The sequence below is a fragment of the Amblyraja radiata genome, chromosome 22, assembly GCF_010909765.2.
Source record: "Amblyraja radiata isolate CabotCenter1 chromosome 22, sAmbRad1.1.pri, whole genome shotgun sequence".
Lineage (NCBI taxonomy): Eukaryota > Metazoa > Chordata > Chondrichthyes > Rajiformes > Rajidae > Amblyraja > Amblyraja radiata.
Window position 1 is genome coordinate 4,044,489 of NC_045977.1, and position 24,968 is coordinate 4,069,456.

The 24,968-nt window shown below is 41.7% G+C and overlaps 1 protein-coding gene across 1 annotated transcript in view; it reads right to left on the reverse strand.

Annotated features, from left to right (window-relative positions):
• The window catches only part of LOC116985511 (nodal modulator 1-like), a 95,749-nt gene that overhangs the window by 49,019 nt on the left and 21,762 nt on the right, over positions 1 to 24,968 (reverse strand). Inside the window, exons 4-14 of the mRNA XM_033040272.1 lie at positions 23,865 to 23,965; positions 23,280 to 23,383; positions 22,763 to 22,835; positions 19,464 to 19,616; positions 19,032 to 19,169; positions 13,181 to 13,270; positions 11,041 to 11,146; positions 8,432 to 8,582; positions 8,141 to 8,315; positions 4,148 to 4,289; positions 87 to 218 (exon numbers count right to left, since the gene is read on the reverse strand). Coding sequence (XP_032896163.1) covers positions 87 to 218; positions 4,148 to 4,289; positions 8,141 to 8,315; positions 8,432 to 8,582; positions 11,041 to 11,146; positions 13,181 to 13,270; positions 19,032 to 19,169; positions 19,464 to 19,616; positions 22,763 to 22,835; positions 23,280 to 23,383; positions 23,865 to 23,965 — 1,365 coding nt within the window. The remainder of the gene's footprint in view (positions 1 to 86; positions 219 to 4,147; positions 4,290 to 8,140; positions 8,316 to 8,431; positions 8,583 to 11,040; positions 11,147 to 13,180; positions 13,271 to 19,031; positions 19,170 to 19,463; positions 19,617 to 22,762; positions 22,836 to 23,279; positions 23,384 to 23,864; positions 23,966 to 24,968) is intronic.

Below are 24,968 nucleotides of genomic sequence, written 5' to 3' on the forward strand. Positions count from 1 at the left end.
AACACAGCATTGACAATAATGAATGAATTGCTGCTCATAAACATCCAAGAAAAAAAATTCAGTGCATCCAGGCATAAAGGTCTCACCTTTGTATTTCCCAGGCAGGATGTCATTAAAAGTGAAAAGCACGGAGTCAGCGCTTCCCGAGAGCTGCAAGCTTTGCTTCTCACCATGGCGCCTCAATGGTTGAAGGGTCACAGTTAAATCACTGCAGGAATCTGAATGAAAAGGGATTAACTCGGTGAAATAAATTAAATCACCTAAAAAACCCTACCCATTCTTAGTGTTGAATATTGCATTAATTCATTTTAAAAGTACGCAACATTTTACCCATTCTTCAACGCACAGCTGGTATAAAAAAAACTGAGGCATGATTGAAATATAATTTACTGATCTACAGTGCCCTCCATAATGTGTGGGACAAAGACCCATCATTTATTTATTTGCCTCTGTACTCCACAATTTGAGATTTGTAATAGAAAAAAATCACGTGGTTAAAGTGCACATTGTCAGATTTTAATAAAGACCATTTTTATTCATTTTGGTCTCACCATGTAAAAATTACAGCTGTGTTTATACATAGTCCCCCCATTTCAGGGCACCTTAATGTTTGGGACACATGGCTTCACAGGTGTTTGTAATTGCTCAGGTGTGTTTAATTGCCTCCTTAATGCAGGTATGAGACCTCTCCGCACCTAGTCTTTCCATCACCTTTGGAAACTTTTATTGCTGTTTATCAACATGAGGACCAAAGTTGTGCCAATGAAAGTCAAATAAGCCATTATGAGACAGAGACACAAGAATAAAACAGAGACATCAGCCAAACCTCAGGCTTACCAAAATCAACTGTTTGGAACATCATTAAGAAGAAAGAGAGCACTGGTGAGCTTACTAATCGCAAAGGGACTGGCAGGCCAAGGAAGACCTCCACAGCTGATAGAAGAATTTTCTCAATAATAAAGAAAAACACCCAAACACCTGTCTGACAGATAAGAAACATTCTTCAGGAGTTAGGTGTGGATTTGTCAATGACCACTGTCCGCAGAAGACTTCATGAACAGAGATAAAGAGGCTACACTGCAAGATGCAAACCACTGGTTAGCTGCAAAAATAGGATGGCCAGGTTACAGTTTGCCAAGAAGTACTTAAAAGAGCAACCACAATTCTGGAAAAAGGTCTTGTGGACATATGAGACGAAGATTAACTTATGTCAGAGTGATGGCAAGAGCAAAGTATGGAGGAGAGAAGGAACTGCCCAAGATCCAAAGCATACCACCTCATCTGTGAAACACGGTGGTGGGGGTGTTATGGCCTGGGCATGTATGGCTGCTGAAGGTACTGGCTCACTTACCTTCATTGATGATACAACTGCTGATGGTAGTAGCATAATGCATTCTGAAGTGTATAGACACATCCTATCTGCTCAAGTTCAAATGAATGCCTCAAAACTGATTGGCCAGCGGTTCATTTTACAGCAAGACAATGATCCCAAACATGTTGCAAAAGCAACAAAGGAATTTTTTCAAAGCTAAAACATCGTCAATTCTTGAGTGGCCAAGTCAATTACCCAATCTGAACCTAATTAGGGATGCCTTTTATATGCTGAAGAGAAAACTGATGGGGCTAGCCCCCAAAACAAGCATAAGCTAAAGATGGCTGCAATACAGGCCTGGCAGAGCATCACCAGAGAAGACACCCAGCAACTAGTGATATCCACGAATCACAGCCTTCAAGCAGTCATTGAATGCAAAGGATACAAAACAAAATATTAAACATGACTACTTTCATTCACATGACATTGTGTGTCCCAAACATTATGGTGCCCTGAAATGGGGGGACACACTGCTGTAATTTCTACATGGTGAGACCAAATTGTATAAAAATTGCCTTTATTAAAATCTGACAATGTGCACTTTAACCAAATGTGATTTCTTTCTATTACAAATCTCAAATTGTGGAGTAGAGGCAAATATATAAATGATGTGTCTTTGTCCCAAACATTATGGAGGGCACTGTACATGGCGAAATACGCATTGATGTTGAGCTGTTTACGTTCACCTTACTCAAGTGTCCTTGATGAGAATTTTACTGACAAGTTGACAAATTGAATAATTAGAACATTTATAAACACTTTCTCAGTTTTCATACATTGCTGGTTTTTTTACTAACTGTGGTACAGACTTCAGAAGCAGTGAGCCGATGCAAGACCTATAAACAACATTAATTAAACAACAGTTTGAGCTTGGTACAGATCGGGTCATATTACAAGAAAGCTGCAATTAAATCAGAATGGGTGCAGAGAGGTGAGATGAACTATGGCTGTTTACTTTTAAATGGTGGTGAGGGGGCTAACATGAGATTTAATTGAGATGTATAAAATGATGAGGAGATTAGAACAATTACAGAGGACTGATACCCCTCAGCAGAAACTAGGGCATAGATTTAGAATAATTGGTAAAAGGATCTGAGGAGAGGTGAGTAACAGTATTTTCATTCAGATAGCAGTTGAGGTGGAACCCACTGCTGAAAGGATAGTAGAAATAGATGGACTTGCACTGAAAGAGCCAAGATCATCTGGGCTACTAGAAAATAGATTAGGAAGGGTGGCTCGTTTTCATCGAGCAGAGACGCTAGGCTGAAAGATCTTCATCTCCGCATTAATTATCTATGATTCCATGAAGTGACTCAACAGTGAGTTTAAAGGGAGTGCAGGAAACAGATGCGACAGATGCCTTACCAACAAGATTTCTGAAGAGTTCAATAGCAGATTGTCAGAGTTTTACTGTAATTATAAATTAAGTGAAAATCAAAAAAATGCAAAAGCTGGAAATCTGAAATAAACACAGAAAATGTTGGAAGCCTTCAGTAGATCATGCAGCACCCGTGGAAAGAACTAATGCTTCAGATAATACCTTTCATTTTAACAAAGGTTTATGTCCTGAAACATTAGTTCTGTTTCTGTTTCCACAAATCCTGTCCAACCTGCACTGGCCTTGTAATATGATTAATTAATTAAAGTATATAATTAGAGTCATCATCTATTTAGTGTGACTTTCTAAACATTGATTTTAATTGTGATAAAACTATTGGTTCTGTGTTGCTTTGGCTATAAACGTTGTTAATCTGAAATATTAAACTATATTGGAAGGATATTATTAGAAATCCAAAGGATTATCTAAGATTCCATGAGGTGACAATATAATGAACACTTATTGCCCTTGAATGTGCACGACGTGGGTCTTTCGCAATGAGCCATAACGCGACGGAATGGTTACAGCATGGTGGGAGGCTATTGGGTCAGTAGAGTCCATACCAGCTCAATGAAAGAGCAAACCCATCAAACTACATTGTCCTGCAAATTATTTTCCTTCAGCTCTCCTTTAAAGGCTACCATTTAAACCTGTCCACATAGCTACTCCAGCAGTGTTTTCCAGATTCTAACCACACTCTGCATGAATACAAGCATTTCATCGAATAGTTCTTTATTTAGTTTTGCCATTCATCTTCCATCTATGTCTCTTGATTCCTGATCCTTTCACAATGGGAGGAGTTTTTCTCTTTTTACTCTGTATGGAGATGTCATTAAAATAAGAAATGATCGGAAACATTCACCAATTCATAAAGTTGGGTATATAATGATTGGAAAAGACTGAGGGAAGAGAGAACAGCTGTCAAATCAGACCAAACCTTTCCTGTTGTCAATCTGATCTGGGCTGGTAGCTGTTTTACTCGTCACTAATTTACAGATTGTAGGATTGCCCTGATTAAATGTTACATTAAGATTACCACTTCCCAACAGCCATTTCTCATTCCTCAGCCAAATTCAAAATGCAGGAATTCTATTTTATCTGTTCTTCAGCTGACTATGAGGTAACAAAATAGATTAAAGCATATATAACACATTTTAAACATGTATTAAAGCACCAAACTTGTCAATGTTGGTGACTTAATATAATATAGATTTGTTTGGTACGGCAGGACTGTCTTCACTAACTGTGGGTCAAATTCTCTCTATATCACTCTTGGAATTTTGTAACTTTAACAATATGAAAAGAATCAGATCCAAAATTGAATGTAGGAGGACAAATGGCTTTAGTGGGGATGCAATTTTAGCAAGTCATTTAATAAATTCCAAACATTCACTTACCCAAACATATCACTTTCCCAGACACGGATGCCATAAACTGGATGAAGGATAGGTCCATTATGGGTACATTTATTACTGTGACTGCATGAAACTGTGGCTTCAGTGCAAGTCCTGCTTTGTCTTCAGCATCACTGACCATAACCTATTGGAATTCAAAATTAATGACAGCAAAGCAAATGTGTGCTAAACATTCGGCAATTTTTTCACTCACCAATAACATTAAAAACACATGAATCTTCTTGAAAATAATTTAGATACCACAATGGAGCTCATAGACCTTAATGCAGATAAGTGTTAGGTGGTGTATTTTGGGAAGGCAAACCAGGGTAGGACCTTGACAGTGAATAGTAGGTGAATAGTAGGGTCTGGGGAGTGCTGTATAAGAGGGATCTATGGGTGGGTGCGGCAGCATCTATGGAGCGAAAGAAATAGGCAACGTTTCGGGCCGAAACCCTTCTTCAGACTGATGCAGGGTGGGGTGGGGGGGGGGTGGGGGGGGGGGGTGGGAACGGGAAGAAGAAAGGAAGAGGAGGAGCCAGAGGGCTGACGGAGAGCTGAGAAGGGGAGGAGACAGCAAGGGCTACCGGAAATTGGAGAAGTCAATGTTCAGGCCACTGGGATGCAGACTGCCCAAGCGGAATGTGAGGGGGAGTTGAAGTGCTGAGCCACAGAGAGATCAGGTTGGTTAATGTGAACCGAGCGGAGGTGTTCGGCGAAATGATCACCGATGTAGATCAGCTGACATCTAGAGCAGCGGATGCAATAGATGAGGTTGGAGGAGGTGCAGGTAAACCTCTTTCGCACATGGAACGACTGCTTGGGTCCTTGAATGGAGTCGAGGGGGGAGGTAAAGCGACACGTGTAGCATCTCTTGCGGTTGCAAGGGAAAGTGCCCGGGGAGGGGGTGGGAAGGGTGAAAAGGGAAGAATTGATCAGGGAATTACGGAGGGAGCGGTCTATGCGAAAAGCAGACAGAGGGGGAGGTGGGAAGATGTGGTGAGTGGTGGGGTCACGTTGGAGGTGGCGAAAATGACGGAGGACTATTTGTTGTATGTGACGGCTAGTGGGGTGGAAGGCGAGGACTAGGGGGATTCTGCCCTTGTTCCGAGTGGGGGGATGGGGGGAGAGAGCAGTGTTGCGGGGTATTGAAGAGACCCTGGTGAGAGCCTCATCCATGGTAGGAGATGAGAACCCCCGTTCCCTGAAGAATGAGGACATTTCCGATGCCCTGGTGTGGAACACGTCATCCTGGGAGCAGATGCGGCGTAGACGGAGGAATTGGGAGTAGGGGATGGAGTCCTTACAGAAAGCAGGGTGGGAAGAAGTGTAGTCTAGATAGCCATGGGAGTCAGTGGGTTTATAGTGGATGTCGGTCAAAAGTCTATCACCTCTGCTCGGTCCGCATTAACCAACCTGATCTCCCTGTGGCTCAGCACTTCAACTCCCCCTCCCATTCCGAATCTGACCTTTCTGTCCTGGGCCTCCTCCATTGCCAGAGTGAGCACCACCGGAAACTGGAGGAGCAGCACCTCATATTCCGCTTGGGCAGTCTGCATCCCGGTGGCCTGAACATTGACTTCTCCAATTTCCGGTAGCCCTTGCTGTCTCCACCCCTTCTCAGCTCTCCCTCAGCCCTCTAGCTCCTCCTCTTCCTTTATTCTTCCTGCCCCCCCCACCCTGCATCAGTCTGAAGAAGGGTTTCAGCCCGAAACGTTGCCTATTTCCTTTGCTCCATCGATGCTGCCGCACCCGCTCAGTTTCTCCAGTAAATTTTGTCTACCTTCGACTTTCCAACATCTGCAGTTCCTTCTTGAACAGTACATGTACAGCCCTCTGAAAAGCTGCTATAGATTCACTTCTAGGCTAAGACGGCATTGGTGCAATAGCTTATATATATTTTAGGCTAATATGCAATTTTTAATGTATCTTTGTAATTCTTTGTACTGTTTGATGTGTTATATGGACCTGTGTCTGAAATAAAGCTTTAATAAATTCCCTGAAAGTTGCACCACAGGTTGGTAGGATGGTAAAGAAAACTTTTGGTACATTGGCCTTCATTAGTCAGGGGCAGCACAGAAGAGATGCTTCCTTACAGCACCAGAGACTCAAGATCAAGCCTGACCATCAGTGCTGTCTGTATGGAGACTGTACTTTTTCCCTGTGACCGCATTGATTTTCTCAGGGTGCTCCGGTTTCCTCCCATATTCAAAAGACGTGCAGGTTTGTAGCTTAATTGTGTTCTGTAAATTGTCCCTAGTATGTAGGATAGAACTAGTGCATGGATGATCGCTGGTTGGTGTGGACTCGGTGGACTCAAGGGCCTGTTTCCATGCTGTATCACTAGATTAAACAGGGTATCGGGTATAGAAGTTAGGACATTATGTTACAGTTGTACAAAATGTTGGTGAAGCTGCATTTGAAGTATTGTATTTAGTTTTCATCACCCTGATATAGGAAGGATGTAATTTTAAAAAATGCAGAAAAGATTTACCAGGATGTTGTCAGGACTCCAGGTCCTGGGCTAAAGAGAAAGGTTAGGCAGTCTAGGACTTTAATCTTGGAGCCCAGGAAGCTGAGGAGTGACTTTATAGAGGTGTATCAAATCGGGAGGGGTATGCATTAAAGGGAATGTACCCAGGGTCTTTTACACAGGGTAGGGGAATCAATAACCAGAGGACACATGTTTAAGGTGAGAGGGGAAATATTTAATAGGAAACTGAGGGGAAGCTCTTTTATTCAGAAGGTGGTGTATATATAAAACGAGTTGCCAGAAGAGGTAGTTGAAGCAGGTACTATAACAATATTTAAGCCACTTGGACAAGTAGATGGATAGGCAATGTTTAGAGGGATATGGGCCAAAGACAGCTGAATGGGGCATCTTGGTCGGCATGGACATGTTGGAGGTAAGGACCTGTTTCCATGTGTAGGAAGGAACTGCAGATGCTGTTTTACACCGAAGACACAAAAGTTGGAACAGCGGGACAGAGCATCTCTGAAGAAAAGGAATAGATGATGTTTCGGGTCGAGACCCTTCTTCAGACTAAGAGTCAGGGGAAAAAGAAACATGAGATATAGACGGTGATATAGAGATATAAAACAAATGAATTAAAGATATGCAAATAAGTAAAAAAGATAAAGGAAACAGGCCATTGGTAGCTACAACTTTTTGTGTCTCTCGTCGGACACCGCTTTTAATCTGCGATCTAGCTATCTGCAACGTGCAGAGGTTAATAAGTCTGCCTATTCAGAAAAGGGCAAAAAAATGCACAGTGTTGAAATAAAAAGTGATTATATTCATCCAATTAATTGTTAATTAATCAATAACCCCATCTTTTCTGATAGCCAGATGTGCAAAGACAATGCACAAAATCTAAAGAAAGAGAGTCCTGATTTCAATTTCATGGTCTGAGTTAGCTCATTACAGGCAAGAGGTAGTCTGTATGTAATGAACCATTGCCCCTCAGCTGGAGAATAACATCGGAAAGAGTTCAAGTCTTTAGCTCAAATCTAATCATTCCCTTGTGCACTGGAATGGGGGACCAATAAAGCTGTTTCTTGCATCCAATATCAACTAGCTGCCAACATTTACTGCCTATGCTGCTTCATTATTATACAGGAAGTTTACTGCAAACACCATAATAAAAGGAAATAAAGCTAGATTTCATTATTATAGGAAATAAAACAGTTGCTTGTAAATGATCATTAAATTATTCGATTTTTCAATTTTGCTGACAATTTAAATTTCAAATGTAACACAGTTGCTGTTTTAAACATCTGGTGATTTGCTCTTGATATTCAAACCAAGATCATTGATAGTACAATGCTCTAACTGGATGGGAAGGAACCAAATATATGGCAATAAATAGGATTCCTAAGTGTAGAAAGTGAAACGAAGCACATAATAATGAACCCACATTGTACTCTCAGACTAATAAATAAACAAACAAGAAAACTTCAGCAAAGCACATATCTTGGCAAAAATTACATCTTCACCTGAATGTTGTAGGTTCCTGTCTTAGCCTGGAAGCAAAATAATCCACGAGAATCCGATTCTGTTATAATTGATGACTTTTCCTTATTTTGCGCAACCATTGCTAATTTATACTTGACTATCTGTTTTAATCCTTCGGGGAAACGTTTGACTGTCACGTGCCCACACACACTAAAGCTGTGGAGCAACAGAAGGAAAACACCAAGCTGTGTTAAAATGTGGGTTGAATGATATAGCCAGCTTACTGAATAATTAATATAATATTTATCTTCTGTGTGCTGCAATTCTCCTACCTTGAGGCCAGGATATCAGCCAGTTGAGGTGTATTAGGAGCAATCTTCACAGTAACTGGTTCAAAGAAAATGTGTTCTTTCTGTGTATTTATAGTATATGTACCTGCTGTCATGTTTTCGAGCCTGAATGAGCCATCAGTCTTTGTGGTCACTGCACAAAAATAAAAGATGAGTGATAAAACAAAAGAACATGAAAGTTGTGCAAAAATTGGAATCGATAGGAACTATTCAGTGCAAAATGCTTTTGAACTTTCTATTTATTACAATGTGGTATAAATCAAGTTGTTTTAATCCTGCTGATAAAGGAAATCTACTGTTAAAAGAACCAATCCCATTAATTGACACAGGCTGTGTACGGAAAAGACCCGGGTATAAATATCGGTGGAGTTGCCTAGCCTTGATTTATATTCATACAAGACAAATTATTCCTGTAGCATTCACAACCAACTTCTTAGTCCGTAAGTTGAAATGCTTGATAACTGGATTGGAAAAAAGGAAACGTTGCACAAATACGCTTTTAGGAATAAAGTCTGACATTGCAGATATAACTGACAATTTTTCTCTCTGTAACATATTGTTTTATCTTATTAATTTACAAAATGCTCGTCTTTGAAGAGTGATATCCCTTGCACACTTCATTAACTGATCAGAAATGCTCTACTATGTAATCTCAAACTTGCATCCAAACAGTAACACAAGTAAATACACCAGAATCAAAACTGTGAAACAGCAAGTCATTCAATTCACTGCTGTTTAACTCAGCTTTGACTATTACACATGTCGACCAACAGAGGATGACATGAAATCATTTGTGTTCATCAATATTAATGAATGTTGTCTGCTGAAGTGGGGACATTTAAATTTTGTAGGTAATTTGTGGTTTATTGAAATGTAGGCAGCTAGATCTCCAACAGACCAATGCTCCCATTAAGCAGCACTGATCAATGCTGATTGTATTTTAACAGCAATACCAGCAGAAAAACAAAATATTTCTTTGCTATTACCATGGAAGTGGATAATTTGGTGCATTGTGTTTTAAAAATTGAAATATCCAGTGATAATTTTAGATAGTGATTGTCCACTTGTTCTTATTGAGGATTCAAGCCTTTTTTTCATGTTGCGACAATAATCTTTACGGCCTCTCAGAACCGAAGGATTTCCACTTTCCCCTTTTAATCCCTGTGCACAACCTTTTGTATACCGTCAACGGTCCCCCTTCAACTGGGGTGTTTCCTGCTCGGTCAGGCAAGGGTCGCCCTCGAGACTTCCTATCCCAGTGTCTGCAACTGGTAGATCTGGATGTCGTCCCTTCAACTGACCCGCGCCGGTGAATTACCTTAGAGCGACGAGATCTGAGGGAGGACCAAGTGGCAATTTAACTAAATGTACTCACTTGGGTGCACACTCCTCCTCCGATCTCCCCACCCGTCGGCGTTTCTCAACCGGCAGGATCAGTCGTTGGTTGACATCCCACTTCTGACACCATATGAGGATTCAAGCCTTTTTTTCATCGGTTGTTGCGACAATAATCGACCAGACCACTGGGTTCCCAAAAACGTACGTTTTTATTGAGCAGAGTCTTTACATCAGTTCACCCGGCTGCAGGCCAGGTAACCCTTCAAAGAGTCGCTACTCCTCTTCTTCAGGCATTACCTTATATACCTTTTTAAACAAAGCTTTCCTTCCCCCTTCTTATCCAATTACATTTCTTCCACATATTCCTTTACATCAGTCATCCATTAGCATGATGTCATCGGTCCTCTTCAAATATGGGGTTGTTTTTCACCCTTTGTTTAAAGTTGGTTATCAGCAAAGTAGCTTAAAGTTGATCACCTCCAATTATGAAGTTGTTTGTTTTCCATTCTTTGCTAAAATCAGTTCTCTGCGGTTAGTCATTCTGCATGTCCGCAAGTTGTACAAGGGTAGTGGTTCTGCTATTTGTGTTAGTAGGCTTTTTGCACATGCAAGCTCAAATCTTAAGGTTAGACATTTAATAGAATCAGTGGCATTGGCTGTCTCAATCTTTTTTCCATAGCGGGATTTAACACAACTCCTCATTATCATCCAGTATTTTTCCTTATGAAGCAACTATATAGTGGACTGGGAAGAATTCCGTCACAAAAAAACTAAACTTTGCATAGTCTGGAGTTATGCAATTGGCGAGGTGATCTCAAACTGCAGTCGACTGCCTGTTTCTGCAATTTTCAATGGTTCTTTTAACATTTGTGCATCAGAAGCAAATGGCACCAATCTCAAGCACACTTAGAATCTGAAAAATATTGCAATGTATTTGCAATCAATAAATATTGAAATTAATAAGCAGAAAGGGTATACAATGCTAGAATCAGTGAACTTCAATAATGCATTTTCTGCTCTGGCTTTTGTTTTTCCACAGAGGTCTTCTAATGAGTAACAGGCCAATTCATAATTTTAGATGCGTAGGAGAAATACTACCCTGTCAGAGTCTGCGTGCCTGTGATTGCTGCAAACAAGATTTTAATTGTACAGGCATCTCACTGTGGCTGTGCATATAATAAATTTGACATGACTTGAAATACACAATGTATCCCTTTCATAACAAACACTACCAAACTTTAGCTTTTAAATACCTTTGATCTGGTTATTTAAGGTAACAGTAGCACGATGAACTCCTTGCCCATTGGGTCCATTCAAAACCCGACCCGTAACAGAGAATCCCATCACTCGAAACACTGGCTGCAATAAACATAACGTAAGAAACATAAGCAGGGATAGGCCACTCGACTCCTTGCTCCAGCATTCAGCAAGATCATGCCTCAACATCACTTTACTTTATAACTCCATATTACTTGATTCCATGAACATCAAACAAAATATTTTCATTGCCTTTAATATATTCAGTGAGAGAACCTCTACCATCCTCTGGGTGAAGAATTGTCTTCTCGGTTGTGAATGGTGAACCTTTATTTATGCCTGTTGCTACTAAAGGTTCTGGATACCTTTAGGGGAAATATGCTACACCTGGCCAGTCAAAACTAATAAGAATTATGTATGCTTCATAGCATCAGCTGTCATCTTTTAAATTCTAAAAAATACATGCATAGATTAGATAGAGAGACCTCACCTGCACATAATATTCCAGGTATAGTTTTGCTAGGCCTTGAGATAATTCAGTTAAATGTCATGTCACTTACACTCAAATCTCCTTGCAATAAAGGCCTATATGACATTTGCCTATCTAACAGCTGGTAGATAATATCTATATTACTAAAAGTCTGTTCTTGACCGGTTTTGGCCATCTGTGCTGCGATTTCCGAAAGAACGCCGCCACCTATGGCCGTCATTTTTGGCCACCTTGCTCAGAGCCCCCCTCCGCCGTATGTGGGCCGAGGATTTTTCCCGTCAATGAAAAATGACAGAGATATTAACGTTTTTACAAAATTCCCCATTCTCTATGCTGCCCCCGCTGGAGGCAGGGGATGGGACTATAAAACCAGGAAGTGGTGTGCCTCAATTAGTCTCTGCAAGCTGGAGCTCTGTCAATTACTCCCTGTCACTCTGAGCTCTGAATGACACTGAACAAATGTCTACAGCACTGTGAGTACCCTTAATTTGGTTTGAAAATGAAAATATAGTTAGTTTGAAGTAAAAAAGCATTGCCTGCAAATGGTTGTTTGGGTTGAATTAAAAAGGCACTCTCTCTCTCTATCCCCTCCTCTCTCTCCCCACATCTCTCTCTCTCCCTATCCCTCTCTTTCTCTCTCCCCCCTCTCCTCTCTGCCCCTCCTCTCCTCTCTCCCCCTCTCCTCTCCTCTCTCCCCCTCTCCTCTCTCCCCCCTCTCCTCTCCCCCCTCTCCTCTCCCCCCTCCCATCCCCTCCCTCTCCTCTCCCCTCCCCCCTCCTCCTGTCCCCCCCTCTCCTCTTCCTCCTCTCCTCTCCCCCCCCTCATCCTGTCCCCCCCTCTCCTCTCCTCTCCCCCCTCTCCTCTCTCCCCCCCTCTTCTCCCCCCCTCTCCTCTCCCCCTACACACCCCTACCCCCCTTCCCTCCACCCTCCCTCCCCCTCCCTGCTCCCCACCTCTCCCCCTCCCTTCATCTCACCCCCTCAGCACACCCTCTCTCTCCCCCTCTCTCCTCCCCCCTCTCTCCCCCCCCCCTCTCTCTCTCTCTCTCTCTCCCCTCCTCCCCTAAACCCCCTCCACACCCCCTACCCTCTTCCCTCCCCCTCCCTGCTCCCCACCTCACCCCCCTCTCAGCATCCCCTCTCTCTCCCCCTCACTCTCACCCTCTCTCTCTCTCTCCTCCCCCACCTTTCCCCCCTCACCCACCCTCCCTCTTATCCTCCTCTCTATCCCTCTTGCCCCTCTCTCTGTGTATCTGTCTATCTCTCTGTCTCTGCCCCTTCTCTCTCTGCCCTCACTCTTTACCCCCCCTAGATGTGACTGCAAGTTGGGGGCTATGCATCAGTAGATAGGGTGGTTATGGGGTAAAAGGAGCAAATTAATAATATTAATATAATATCAAGGGGGGTAATTAGCATGAGTGCGGGGGGGGGGGCGGGGGATAGTTAGTCTGTGACACTGCATGCCGCCTCCCCCCCCCCCCCACAAACGCACGTTGGGGGAACAGACCGAACGGGTCTGCACTTGGTCTAGTACATATTAAAATTTGTGATTTCTATATAATGGCACAACAGTAAAAGCAGATTGCCGAGGTATATGCATTAAGCTTTGTAAGCCAACTGTACATATGACATTTTATGATACTGTACCTCAATCCTCAAACTATCATGTCCCACAGAGAATTCAAGCTTTGACGGAGCAACATCAAACGTGATTCTTTCTCCTCTGTAAAATGGTATCTACAATTTAAACAGGACATTACATTAACAGAGTGTAGAAAAAAGTCTTCCTAGTATGGTAAATAAAAATCTGACTACATATCAACACGCATTTTTGCAAAAGGATTTGAAATCTTTTTGCAAAAATTTAGTTTAATCCACAATATTTAAATTTATGTTTGCCTTAAATCCAAAATACTTTGAAAACTTAAAAGCTGCCTTAAATCTAATTTTCGAATACACCATAAAGGTTTAATATATATGGATTAATTCCACATGATTACAAATGGCTTAGATTATAGCTAATGATACTCAGGAGGAACTCGTGCTTATACTTGTGCAGTCTAGGTATTATACTCCATTTTCAAAATTCAGATGCATCGACATCAATCAATTTAAATCTGACTGGAGTTAAAATTTTCAGTGGAAACAGATTTTCTTATTCACTCAATCAAAGCCGGTCAAGAAACCTATAATGTGCAACTGTACTAAACTCTTTCTGAATGTCCCCATATGTAGCACATGCACAACATTCATTATGCATGTCTTTCTTTGGAGCATCCGCTGCAAAACAGATACTGAGTGACCATATTCCAGTTACCGCACTCCATCAGCAGGACTCAGTCTAGCTGGGATTCCCTAACATAAGCTGAAGAAAAAGCAGCTAGACCTGGCTCTGGATCTGAGACCCTTAAGAGTTCAAAGGGAATTGTATGGCAAAGGTGAAGGAGGCAAACGGAAAGTATTTAGTTTTTCTTTAATGCTTTTAGCTATTTCTAGACATGATTTTAATTAAGTTTAAGTTATGTTTTAATTATTTGTTTAATGCTGATTTTTTTTTAATGTCCCAGTATGTCGCAGAATAGCTAAAGGAATCGGGTCTGTACTCATTTATCCAAAAGGTGCTAACCAATTTTATACTGATATTACTTGCCACGGGGAGTTGATAATAAAGTAGAAATTATCATATTTAAGACCTCAGGTTAAATTTATTCACTTGTTCCCAAAATCTTGACTGCATAATCTCAAATCTTTTCCCTTCCACGTGGATCTCAGCATCTATCCATTTCTGTTCCTTTCAATGAAATGTTTTGAACTCTCTTAGTAATGTCCTTTACCCTGGAGGCAACACTCCATGTGAGGCTCATGTTGAATGAATGAATAAGTCTATTGGCCAAGTATTCACATACAGGGAATTTGTCTTGCTGCTCCGCTCGCAAGTAACAACAAGACATACAGTAACAATTAATAATGACACATAAAACATTAAACATTAATAATAAAACATTACAGTTTAAATAAGTGAATGAAATAAAATACCAGAGCAAAATGAGGCTAGACTTGTGGTTATTGAGTAGAGCTACTACTCGTGGAAAAAAGCTGTTTTTATGTCTGGCTGTGGTGGCTTTGACAGTCCGGAGTCGCTTTCCAGAGGGAAGTGCTTCAGAGTTTGTGGCCAGGGTGAGAGGGGTCACAGATGATCTTACCCGCTCGCTTCCTGGCCCTTGCAGTGTACAGTTTGTCAATGGGGGGTGGGGGGGAGAAGGTTGCAGCCAACAACCTTCTCAGCTGATCGGACAATTCGCTGCAGCCTCCAGATGTCTTGCTTGGTGGCTGAGCCAAACCAGACCATGATGGAGAAGGTGAGGACAGACTCTACGATGACCATATAGAATTGGACCATCATTGCCTGCGGCAGATTGTGTTTCCTCAGCTGCCGCAGTACATCCTCTGTTGGACCATTTTGACTGTAGAGTCGATGGTAGCCCCCCATTTCAGGTCCTTGGACATGATGGTTCCCAGGAACCTAAAAGACTCCACAGATGTGACTGTGGTGTTGTTGATGCTGAGTCGGGGGCAGGGGAGGGGGAGCTCTCCTAAAGTCTACTATCAATTCCACCGTCTTAAGAGCATTGAGCTCCAGGTTGTTACGAAGGCACGAAGGCTTCCTCCCCAAACCTGGATCAATCTAATCAGGATAGTGTCTTCCGTAAACTTGAGAAGCATGACAGGGGAGTCTGTGGAGGTGCAGTCCTTGGTGTAGAGAGAGTAGAGGAGAGAGTACGTTGTTGTTGGCAACACCGAACCTCAGTTATTGAATCCCCTTTGGCCATTGGGGTTTCTACTCTTTGCATGGTGTAAGGGTTGTTACAATTACACGCCCAGAAATAACTAAAAGCAGTATTTGCCCACGGCAAAATCATATTGAAATATCCAGATTCACTTTCAGCAACATCCTACACCAGCTTGATAGCCAACCATTTTATATTGTTCTCCTAAATTCTCTGGAGCTCTGAACTAGCCATCACCCAGATGTATCCAAGTAAGTTGGATGTGCCCTCAAAGTCAACCAATAAAAGGCATTTCCAATACAAATGCTTACTGAGGCCATCTGAAGATTCATGGACTTCCAAGGAAGACTATAGCTAATCAGCTAAATGATTCTGTTTGATCTCTATGATGTTTTTATTTATCTTTAATCTTAGATGCTACACTACTTACCTCCGCCATATTTTTATTCCAAGAATATCTGAACCATTGAAATATCAGTATTCTCAATTTATTTTTTTTAATCTCTAGATCTAATTAATGACTTTATTTACATATTAACTGTTGCTCCTGTTTTAAAAAGCATTTAACATTTCTTGCTCCACTGCGCCAAATTCCCCACATACCAAATTCCTTATTTCATTGCGTTTATCAATCTATCAAGTTCACCAGTCAAGTCAAGTCACATTTATTTATATAGCACATTTAAAAAACAACTCTCGTTGGCCAAAGTGCTTTACATTTGTTATAAGAATAGCACAACAAAACAAATTACATACATATATACATGTAGCCCTCACTCAGAGGACGTCAGGAAAGGCTTGGGAGTATAGATAAGTCTTTAGTCTTGACTTAAAAGAGATGGAGGGGGCAGTTCTGATGGGAAAGGGGATGCTGTACCAGATAACAATCTATGCGATTAGCAATGTCCCTCAGATATGTTCAACTCAACCTCAGCTTCACTGATACTAATACCATAAGACATAGAGCAGAATTATGCCACTCACCCCCATCAAGTCTACCCTAACAGATTTTCACTGTTGAAACAGCCAAAAAGATTGCCTGAAGATAAAGAAGTCTTTATGTTATTTTCCCCCCAATATTTTTCAATAGCTGCTTTTCTTATTCCATTATTGATTTATTTTTCTGCGACTGCTGTCCAACTAAAATGAAAATTACTAATAGGAGCACTCCAAGGAAAATAAATAAAAATGGCAACAATCATGATCTCCTAAAGGAATTTACCATGGCATCTCTCCTGGGTACTTTTCATATTCCTTCAGTACCCGTGCAAATTTCCAATACTTTTTATTGCATCTCAAGTCTGTTATTGCAACCCTCAACAGAATTAAATATAACTTAACTTTTCCACTAAAAAAACACGTCAATTTTTTCCCTTCCACCTCTTGTGATCATCCCCAATATCCATGTGCTTGTTAGTCATTTAGAACAAGGTCACTTCCTTTTGCAGCTTGATTCCTTTCAAGCATGATGGTAACAAGACCTCTGTCAACTATTTGTAGCCCACCATTGTATAGATTTGCAAATGATTTACCCATTTGAAAAACATGAACAGATTTCAAAATGCTTTCAAATACACATTTTGCTCCTCCTTTGAGTTTATAAAAAATAAGATTTTTTTTCAAAGGCATTGCAGCTCTTTGCAATGTGGGAATGACAACATTACGTAACAGGTGTATCTCAAAGAAAAAATACTTAAAATCAATGTAATTTTAAAAGCTGTTAAAAATTGTGTTACATGAAACGATCTGGTTACAGAAGGAAAGCAATCAGAGCCTCAAAAGGAATAAGTAGATCAGCTGAGACATCTGGTGGACAAAGCTGGGGATAGCAGATAGACTAAAAAAACATTTTGGTTGGAAATAGAATGGTGCTTGTTTACTCAAGAGAGGATGTAAGCCTCTCCCAAAAGAGGATTCCTACCAGTCCCCACCGTCTCCTCATATCTCCCTGTTGCCCCAATCTCATTCATATGCCCTTCAATTCCCCTTCTTGCCACATCCCTACTTGAGGGGTAATTTACAGTAGTTTGTTTGTAGCTTACAGTAGCTTAGAAGTACAGCTGCTTGCTTGCCTTTGGAATGAAGGAGGAAACTGGGACATTGAGGCTCATTTTCAAACTCACCATGGTCCTCTGTTTCCCATGCTTCTAAAGATAGCAGCAAGAAGCTTAGTAACAAAAGATGGGGAGATGAGGAGGGGAGCATCCTAGAAGAGGATTGGGGCAGTGGGATCCTGAAAGAAGCATTTACAAGAGCAGGCTGAATGCCTCGGAAATGGAAAAATACTGGATTCTAGCACCCCAAGAATTGGGCAGTGCCTGATTGGCAGATTTCACAGTACAATTGGTTGTTCCTGTTAAAACCCAAAACATTGTTTTAAGATGTTGTATCTTTAAGATTTTTTAAGATATTAAAGAGGTGTATCAAATCATGAAAGGAATAGATCAGGTGGATGTACAGTCTCATGCCCAGAGTAGGTGAATCGAGGACCAGAGGATATAGGTTTAAGGTAAAGGGGAAAAGATTTAATAGGAATCTGAGGGGTAATTTTTTCACACAAAGGGTGGTGGGTGTATGGAAGAAGCTGCTAGAGAAGGTAGTTGAGGTAGGAACTATCCCAATGTTTAAGAAACAGTTAAACAGGTACATGGGTAGGATAGGTTTGGAGGGATATGGGCCAAACATGAGCAGGTGGGACTAGTGTAACTGGGACATGTTGGCCGGTGTGGGCAAGTTGGACCAAAGGGCTTTTTTCCATGCTACATCACTCTATGCATCTATGTTACACAGCAGCATATTTTCCAGTGAACCAGGTGAATTTAAAGGGGTCCTAGTGAGTTTAAAAAAGGACATGTGAATCAGTGCCTCAGTGAGTTTAAAGGGAGTGCAGTGAAACAGGATCAGATGAGCCAAATGCCTTGCCAACAGGATTTCTGAATTGTCCAATAGCAGATTAATAGAATTTTACTGTAATTCTAAATTAAGTGAAAATCAAAAATGCAGAAGCTGGAAATCGAAAATATACACTGAAAATGTTGGAAGCCCTCAATAGATCGTGCAGTACCTGTACAAAGAAAACACAACCAATACCTTTCGTTTTAACAAAGGTTTCAGTCCTGAAACATTAATTCTGTTTCTGTTTCCATAAATCCTGTCCAACCTGGTGTGTTTGCAGCATATTTGTATTTTAAATTCGGTATCTAAATGCTCAGATACATGTCTGCAAGCAGTAGTACTCCCTTGTAATATGATTAATTCACTAAAATCTATAACTAGAGTCTTAACCATATAACCATATAACAATTACAGGTCTTGTCATGTATTAGGTGCGACTTTCTAAACATTGGTTTTAATTGCGATAAAACTATTGCTTCTGTGTAGCTTTGCCTGTAAACTTTATTAATCTGAAATATTTAGATTATGTTGGAAGGATAGCATTATTAGAAATCCAAAGGACTATTGTAAATGCATAGAAATATCTGACAATACCTGACAATACTTGACAATAGCAAATTTCCAACCTAGACTGCTCAATATTACAAAATATCTGTCATTCCCTTTCCCAGACTATACACGGACACCACAATAGTCTACTGTCTTTACAATATCCAAAATTAATTTGTCACAGGTGCATTTGTAACAGAACCTTGTGCAGAGCTTCAAAACCAAAAAATGTCGATACCACTAAGAATTATTTATCACATACTCACCACTGTATATTCTCCACTGGGGAGGGATGAAAAAATAAATGATCCATCTTCTCCTGACACTACACTGCACAGGAAAGATTTTGCTTCATCTGTTGCCTGAAATCCTTCAACCAGAGATAAATTACAGCCAGTGATATCCTACCAAGGAAGGGAGGGAATGTTAATTGTCAAAAGCAATTACGTCACAAAATGAAAAATAACAGCAATTTAAATGCTTTCAATGAGATCAAGCATAGTTTCAATCTTCTCTGTAAGATTACCCATTTCTATTTAGGCTCTCAAAAACTCAAATAAAATTATATATGTGTATTTTTAAAAAGGCAAATAATCATCACTCCTTATGAATGTACAGATTGTAAATGTTTGTAACTCATCTTACAAAATATAATTCTAATTGAATGGCTCTCTTAAGGTCACATTATTCTCTCTCACCTTCTTTGTGACTGATGACGAGAACAGTAGAAACAATACACCTTTCATAGGCTCACCATCACTTCGCACAGAGCCCAAAACATCGTACCCAGCAACCACAAGAGAATCAATTGTGTTTGCATTAGAATTCATCACCTGAACCGAAGTAGATGCCTGAACAACAAAGACATATTGAATGAGTTATAATTCAAAATAACAAAAGCAGTTAAATGCATTCAAGTTTCAACTGAAAATTCCAATTGTATTTACGCTGCAAATTGCCCCCAACTTAAAACTGCACAGCATCTGAAAACTCATTAAATACGAATGAAACTGTTTAGAGAATGACAAATTAAAGTAACATAACAGAGCCATGAATCTAGTTCAGAGGTTCAGGCATGGATATATAGATATATAAAACATGAGTGCTTTATGGCCATGAGCTCAGCCACAAAATTAGGCTGTGGTCCAATTGTGTTTAAGGGTCAAAAGTGTTTTATTAACATATGACCCAAAACGGAACAATTAAATTCCTACTTGCAGCAGCACAACAGTATGTAAAGAGTACTCCCCCCTTTGTAGTTCAGAGCTTAGTTGGAGGTTGTTGTGTTTAACAACCTGATTGTTGTTGGGAAGAAACTGCTCCTGAAGCAGGATGTTACAGTTTTCAGGCTCCCATACTTCTTCCCGAAGGCAGGAATGAAATAAGAGTGTGGCCAGGGTGGTGCGGGTCCCTGATGATGCTGGCTGCGTTTCCGAGGTAGTGACTTCTGTCCATCCCTTCGATGGTGGGGGAGGTCAATACCCGTGCTGGACGGGGTAGAGTTCACCACTTTTTGCAATCGTCTTAATTCCTGGGCATTCGAGTTGCGGAACCAGGCCGTGAGGAAACCAGTCAATATGCTCTCTACTGTACACCTGTAGAAGTTCAAGAGTATTTGTCCAATTGCCGAATCTCTTCAATCTTCCAAGGAAGTAGAGGCGTTGATGGGCTATCTTTATGATTGTATTAATGTGATGGGTCCAGGAAAGAACTTCATAGATATACACGCCCAGGAATTTGAAGTATTTTACTCTCTCCACCACTCTGTCGATGAAGGCAGGTTCATGGATCCTCGGACTTCCTCTTCTCAAGTTAACAATTAGTTCCTTAGTTATTGACGTTCAGAGGAAGGTTGTTTTTCTGGCACCATTCGATCAGTTGATCAATCTTCCCCCTATATTGACTGTCATCATCCATAATCTGCCCAACAACAGTGGTGTCATCGACCAATCAAAAAATGCAGCCTGTAACCCGAAATCATCCGGCCTGCAGGCGGATTTTTTCCCCCGTAATCATCCGGCCCACTGAGCGCCCTGAGCAGCGGCCGAGCGCCCCGAACAGCAGTGCCCCGAACAGTGCCCCGAGCAGCGGCCAAGCACCCCGAGCAGTGGCCGAGCGCCCCAAGCAGCAGCCAAGCGCCCCAATCAGAAGCGTCCCAACAGCGGCCGAGTGCCTCGAGCAGCATCGGCCCGAGCAACAGCGCCCCGAGCAGCGGCCGAACACCCCGAGCAACGGCCGAGTATCTCGAGCAGCGGCGCCCCAAGCAGCGGCCAAGCTCTGGCTGTACCGCATCCTGTGTAAAGCCGCCGGCACCTTCTGTGAACACGTTTAAGAAAGAACTGCAGATGCTGGAAAAATCGAAGGTAGACTAAAATGCCGGAGAAACTCAGTGTGAGACATGCAAGGATTGCATGAGGCTGCCTCACCTGCTGAGTTTCTCCAGCATTTTTGCCTACCTTCTGTGAACACGTGATTTGATGCCTGCCATCCGGGGCGGGATCCATGTGCACACGTGATAGATGTGGCCCACCATCCGTTCAGACATGCGTTCTAGCCCCTATGCAGAACAAGGTTGCTGACCCCTGACCAACACAGTCATGTGTATAGAGTGAGTATAGCAGGGGGCTATGAACGCAGCCTTGAGGTGCTCCTGTGCTAACAATTATTGAATGGGAAATATTGCTGCCAATTCGTACTGATTGTGTTTTGTTGATGAGGAAGTCGAGCATCCAGTTACAAAGGGATGCACATAGACCGAGTATTGTGAGCTTGGTAACTAAGTTTGGAGGGGATGATGGTGTTGAACACCGAGCTGCAGTCTATGAAGAGTCTGATGTATGTGTTTTTATTGTCCAAGCGATTCAGTGCAGTGGAGAGCCAGTGAGATCGCATCCTCTGTTGATCTATTGTCAACAGGTTGGAAAATTGTAGTGGGTCCAGGTTCTTGTTGAGGTTGGAGTTGAAATATGCCATAATCAACCTCTCAAAGCACTTCATCACCACGGACGTTAGTGCCGCTGGTTGATAGTCATTGAGGCACGGCACCTTACTCTGCTTGTATTATTAATGACCTTTTAAAGCAGGTGGGTACTTCAGACCTCAGTAATGAGAGGTCCACCAAATGTCCAGCCTGTTGGTCCACAGTCTTTAAAAACGCGACCAGGTCTACCATCAGGTCCAGACACTTTCCAGTTCACCCTCCGGAAGAATCTATGGTGTCAGCCACTGTGACTATGATTGTAATACCATCAGAGGCTATGGAGGCTCGGGAAGACACATCAATGTTCTCCCTATAAAATCGTGCGTAGAACACATTGAGCTCATCAGAAAGTAATGCTTCACTGTCGCTTGAGCACACCCCTGGTCTTACCTTCAGGAAGTGATGGCGAGCAAGCCTTGCCACAGTTGCCAAAAGTTCGTCTCATCCTCCAGTTCAGAGCAAAATTCCCTTTTCGCTTTTTTGATGATTTATCAAGGGTGTATCTGAACTTCTTGTATGACTCTGCGTCGCCAGACTTGAATTCCCAAGATCTGGTTCTCGGAAGAATGGTATCCACTCTTCTCCAAATACATGCAACACAACTTGGCATGTGTTTTTGTATGAAAGAACTGCAGATGCAATCGAAGATAGACAAAAAATGCCAGAGTAACTCAGCAGATCATGCAGCATCTCTGGAGAGAAGGAATGGGTGACGTTTCCGGTCGAGATCCTTCTTCAGTCTGAAGAAGGGTCTCAACCCGAAACATCACCAATTGGCGTGTATTTGTATGCACATTGTGTGCCAGTCCTGAAGCGAATAGGCCAGTATCAGTGATGCATTTGTTAATGAATGACAGCTGCATATTGACAACTTATTGAGATAATCTGCATCAAGAAATTCTATGGCCATCACACATAACAATAACTACACATTCTGAGTTCCGCAATAGACATCACATATAAATTATTCACTTTCAGAATTTTCTCAACAGATACAAGGCATTAACCATAACTTACTTTTTGTAGAGTCCAGGTAGGGTGAGAAGCAACAATGTCATAGTCACCAGGTAGCACTCTCGTAAATGCATATCTACAAAAAGATAGAAAATGCCGACTCGGTTTACATAGAAACATAGAAAATAGATGCAGAGTAGGCCATTCGGCCCTTCGAGCCTGTACCTCCATTCAATATGATCATGGCTGATCATCCAACTCAGTATCCTGTACCTGCTTTCTCTCCATACCCCCTGATCCCTTTAGTCACAAGGGCCACATCTAACTCCCTCTTAAATATAGCCAATGAACTGGCCTCAACTACATTCTGTGGCAGAGAATTCCAGAGATTCACCACTCTCTGTGTAAAAAATGTTTTTCTCATCTCAGTCCTAAAAGATTTCCCCTTTATCCTTAAACTGTGACCCCTTGTTCTGGACTTCCCCAACATCGGGAACAATCTTCCTGCATCTAGCAGTTTAGAATGAAACTAGAGCACATTTACCATCATGTTACAACGTGTATGTAAGCATGCACATACTTTCCTCCAATTTGAGTCAATGACGTCTGCTCCACCTCGGTTCCAGCCTTTCGTAATGTAACTTGAACACCAGCAGGCCCTGAACTTTGACCTTTGCTTAACACCTGAGAAAAGAGGTCATATTTACATCCTGTGGAAAATTCACCTTATTCATTGACAATTTGGTATAAATTCAAGAAAAATATATAAATTAAATTGCAAGATAACTCCAAAGCTATCAGCCATGAAGATGAAATCAGAATCATTGATGTGTATTTAAACTAATTTTGTCTTCCTCTGAAAGGTCTGAAACCTCAGAGACTTGCTCCCCCAATACATCTAATCATACCATCTTCAAAAACAAAAGTAGACAAAAATGCTGGAGAAACTCAGCGGGTGAGGCAGCATCTATGGAGTGAAGGAATAGGCGACGTTTCAGGTCGAGACCCTTCTTCAGACTGAAGAAGGATCTCCAGCATCTGCAGTTCGTTCTTAAACTAATCTTCAAAAGCAAAGTTGTTCTAAAATGTGTCATGTCGCCTACAAAATGGATTTGTTGTAAATTTACCGATTAACCCACAGATACAAAAGAAATATCTTTCTTACCTTTCCAGAGACAGAAAATCCAGTGAACATAAAATTGATGTCCTCGCCTTTGGTGCAAATGTCATTCATGCCATCTATGTGAAGATCCACATTTGTAGGCTCTGGGTGCATATGGGGGGAGAAAGAAAGTGTTCCTTTGAAGGTGGCGAGTGATTATAAAATTCCAACAAGTCGTAAGGCTCAATGAGGCATTATCTTATATTACCTCACATATTCTTTAGGAGCTTATGCCCTCTTTTGATCATGGTCTAATTATGGGCAACATTCTCAGCATTCTCCATGTCAATCCCCATCAGAATCATGTGGTCCCATAACATTACCTCTCATTTTCTTATGTCAAGTCAAGTTAAGTCAATTTTATTTCTGTAGCACATTTAAAAACAACTCCCATTGACCAAAGTGCTTTAGATTGGTGCAGGTACTAACTTGCTACAAACAGTGGTACATAGATCAACAATACATACATAAATACATACAGCCCTCCCTCAGAGGACATCAAGGAAGGCTTGAGAGTAGAAATAAGTTTTAAGTCTAGACTTCAAAGAGTTGATGGAGGGGGCAGTTCTGATGGGAAGAGGGAAGCTGTTCCATAGTCTAGGTGCTGCAACTGCAAAAGCGCGGTCGCCCCTGAGTTTATGCCTAGCCCGGGGGATGGTCAGTAACCCCAAGTCGGCCCATCTGAGGGACCAGGAAGTGGTATGGTGGGAAAGCAGATTTTTGATGTAGGTGGGGGCGAGCCCGTTTAAGGGCTTTGTAAACAAAAAGGAGCTTGAAATTGATTCGGAATCGCACTGGGAGCCAGTGGAGAGAGGCCAGGATCGGGGTGATGTGGTCCCTTTTTCGGGTGCCCATCAGGAGTCTCGCTGCGGCGTTTTGGACCAATTGCAGGCAGGACATGGATGATTGGCTGATGATTCGGCATACGTCAATCCCTTATCCCAAGAAACAGTCTAGAAAATCTTCTCTGCGATGCTCCAATACAAGCACATCTGTTCTTAGATATGGAAACCTGCACTGTGCCCAGAACACTAGGTGCAGTGTGTAGGAAAGATGCTGGTTCAAATAGACACGATAGACACAAAATGCTGGAGTAAGTCAGCGGAA